The sequence below is a fragment of the Cebus imitator genome, unplaced genomic scaffold (genome assembly GCF_001604975.1).
Source record: "Cebus imitator isolate Cc_AM_T3 unplaced genomic scaffold, Cebus_imitator-1.0 Scaffold82, whole genome shotgun sequence".
NCBI lineage: Eukaryota > Metazoa > Chordata > Mammalia > Primates > Cebidae > Cebus > Cebus imitator.
Genome location: NW_016107397.1, coordinates 625,761 through 628,056, shown reverse-complemented (window position 1 = coordinate 628,056; position 2,296 = coordinate 625,761). Strand labels below are relative to the sequence as shown.

The window sequence follows — 2,296 nt, the reverse complement described above, 5'->3', positions numbered from 1 at the left end:
AAAAAAAAAAATGCAGGTACCCAAATACAAAGGCCTACATCAGAATCAGACAGAAAGATATATATGCATATGACACACGCACTACAGTGAGGGGGCTAATTGCATAAGAGCAAATATCAGCAAACTTTTTCTTAAAGGGCCAGATCATAAATACTTTAGGTTTCATGGGCCTTATGGCAACCACTCAATCTGCCATTATAATTAAAAAGCAGCACAGACAATAAGAAAATCAGTGGGTATAGTTATGAGTTATGTTCTTTTTTTCTGAGATGGAGTCTTACACTGTCACCCAGGCTGGTGTGCAGTGGCGCAATCTCGGCTGACCCCAATCTCTGCCTCCCAGGTTCAAATAATTCTTCCTGCCTCAGCCTCCCAAGTAGCTGGGATTACAGGCACGCACCACTATGCCCAGCTAATTCTTTGTATTTTTAATAGAGACAGGGTTTCATTATTTTGGTCAGGCTGCTCTTGAACTCCTGACCTCAAGTGATCTGTCCGCCTCGGCCTCCCAAAGTGCTGGGATCACAGGCATGAGCCATTGCACCTGACCAGTTATATTCTAATAGAACTACAGTGACAAACACAAGGAATATGCCAGGGCTGTAGTTTGTCAAGCCCTGGAAAAGAGGCTTGGGTTAAGGGAAAGGAATAAAGAAAGAAAATAATAAAGAGAGGCCTTGCATGGACCAGTAACAGGAGGGCCTTGAAGTATTTTCTGCTCAATTCTAGGGAAATAAATTCCTTTAATGAAGAGGCAATCAAATAAAGAAATAAAGAAAACGGTACCTTTTTGATGTTGTAATTTTCTTCCACACTTACCTCCTTGCTGTCTGTCACAGGAACCCACTTAAATATCCTGAGGGACGTGTCACCCACAGTCACCCACTTTTTCTCCCTAAAAGAAAGACACTTCTTAGAATCAATAAAGCAATGGTTTTCTGTTTATCATTTGTGCTTTTCTACCTCTCAGCAGATCATTCCTTCAATCTGGAATCCTTCTGAACTTCCTCTTGGTGGGGTATGGTAGCTCACACCTGTAATCCCAGCACTCTGGGAGGCTGAGGCAGGAGGATCACTCAAGCTTAGGAGTTTTGAAAACGGCCTGGGCAATTTGGCAAGACCTCATCTCTAAAAAAAATACAGGCCAGGTGCAGTGGCTCACACCTGTAACCCCAGCACTTCGGGACACCCAAGCAGGTGGATCGCTTGAGTCCAGGAGTTTGAGACCAGCCTGGCCAACATGGTGAAAAGTAGCTGGGCGTGGTGATGTGTACCTGTAATCCCAGCTCCTCAGGAGGCTAAAGTGGGAGAATTGCTTGAGCCCAGGAGGCAGAGGTTGCAGTGAACTGAGATGGTGCCACTGCACTCCAGCCTGGGCAAGAGTGTCTGTCTCAAAAAATAAAAAGATGTGGGACACAGCCTGGAAGGTAGCACACACATACAGCACCATATTCCTTTTTACTTGCACATGAGTTACTCCGTGTGCTTTTCTCTTTACCAAATGTACGAGTTCAATTACATTTATTTTTGTTTTTTTGAGATAGGATCTCATTCTGCCTCCCTGGCTGGACTGCAGTGGCACAATCGTAATTCACTGCAGGCTCGACCTCCTGGAGTAATCCTTCCACCTCAGCCTCTCGAGTAGCTGGGACTAGAGGTGCACGTCACCACACCCAGCCAATTTTTTATTTTTTGTAGAGATGGGTTCTCTCTTTGTTGCCCATGCTGGTCTTGAACTCTTGGCCTCAAGCGATTTACTCACCTTGGCCTCCCAAAATGCTTGGATTACAGGCATCAGTCACCACACCAGGCTCCTGTCTCCATTTAAGGGTCCCTCCAAGAGAAAAACAATCCCAGGAGAGACAGACACCTGCTGCTGGGGGTAGGGCATGGGGGGTGTGAAATGTTAGGACCCGTTCCCTTTCTGGGTTATTAAGACTGCATAAAGAAAGAGAAAATTAGTCTTAAGAAATTTTTCAATTTCAACTTTGAAATTCAAAGCTGTGTAGAAATCCTTTTGTCTCTTGCTATGTTCCAAAGGGGTAAAAACGGCAGAGTTTATCAGTCCACTACACACACAAAATAAGCAAACAGATAAAAGATATAAAAGTCTTGCCCAAGGTCACTCTCTAAATCACTAAGGACCCCCAACTACCTACAGCAGATTCGAATGCTATTGTTCTCAGCTTGCCCACAGAGTGCCTTCAATGTGCTTCCAGGTCTGCAAATAAATGTGTGGAGGACAGAGAACAAAGGAGACTCTAGTTTTTTTTTTTTTTTTTAATTTTTTTTAAAA

At 44.0% G+C, this 2,296-nt stretch overlaps 1 protein-coding gene across 1 annotated transcript in view; it reads right to left on the bottom strand.

Annotated features, from left to right (window-relative positions):
* The window catches only part of BCL7B (BAF chromatin remodeling complex subunit BCL7B), a 21,377-nt gene that overhangs the window by 13,635 nt on the left and 5,446 nt on the right, over positions 1–2,296 (bottom strand). The window contains exon 2 of the mRNA XM_017533440.2: positions 820–895. Coding sequence (XP_017388929.1) covers positions 820–895 — 76 coding nt within the window. The remainder of the gene's footprint in view (positions 1–819; positions 896–2,296) is intronic.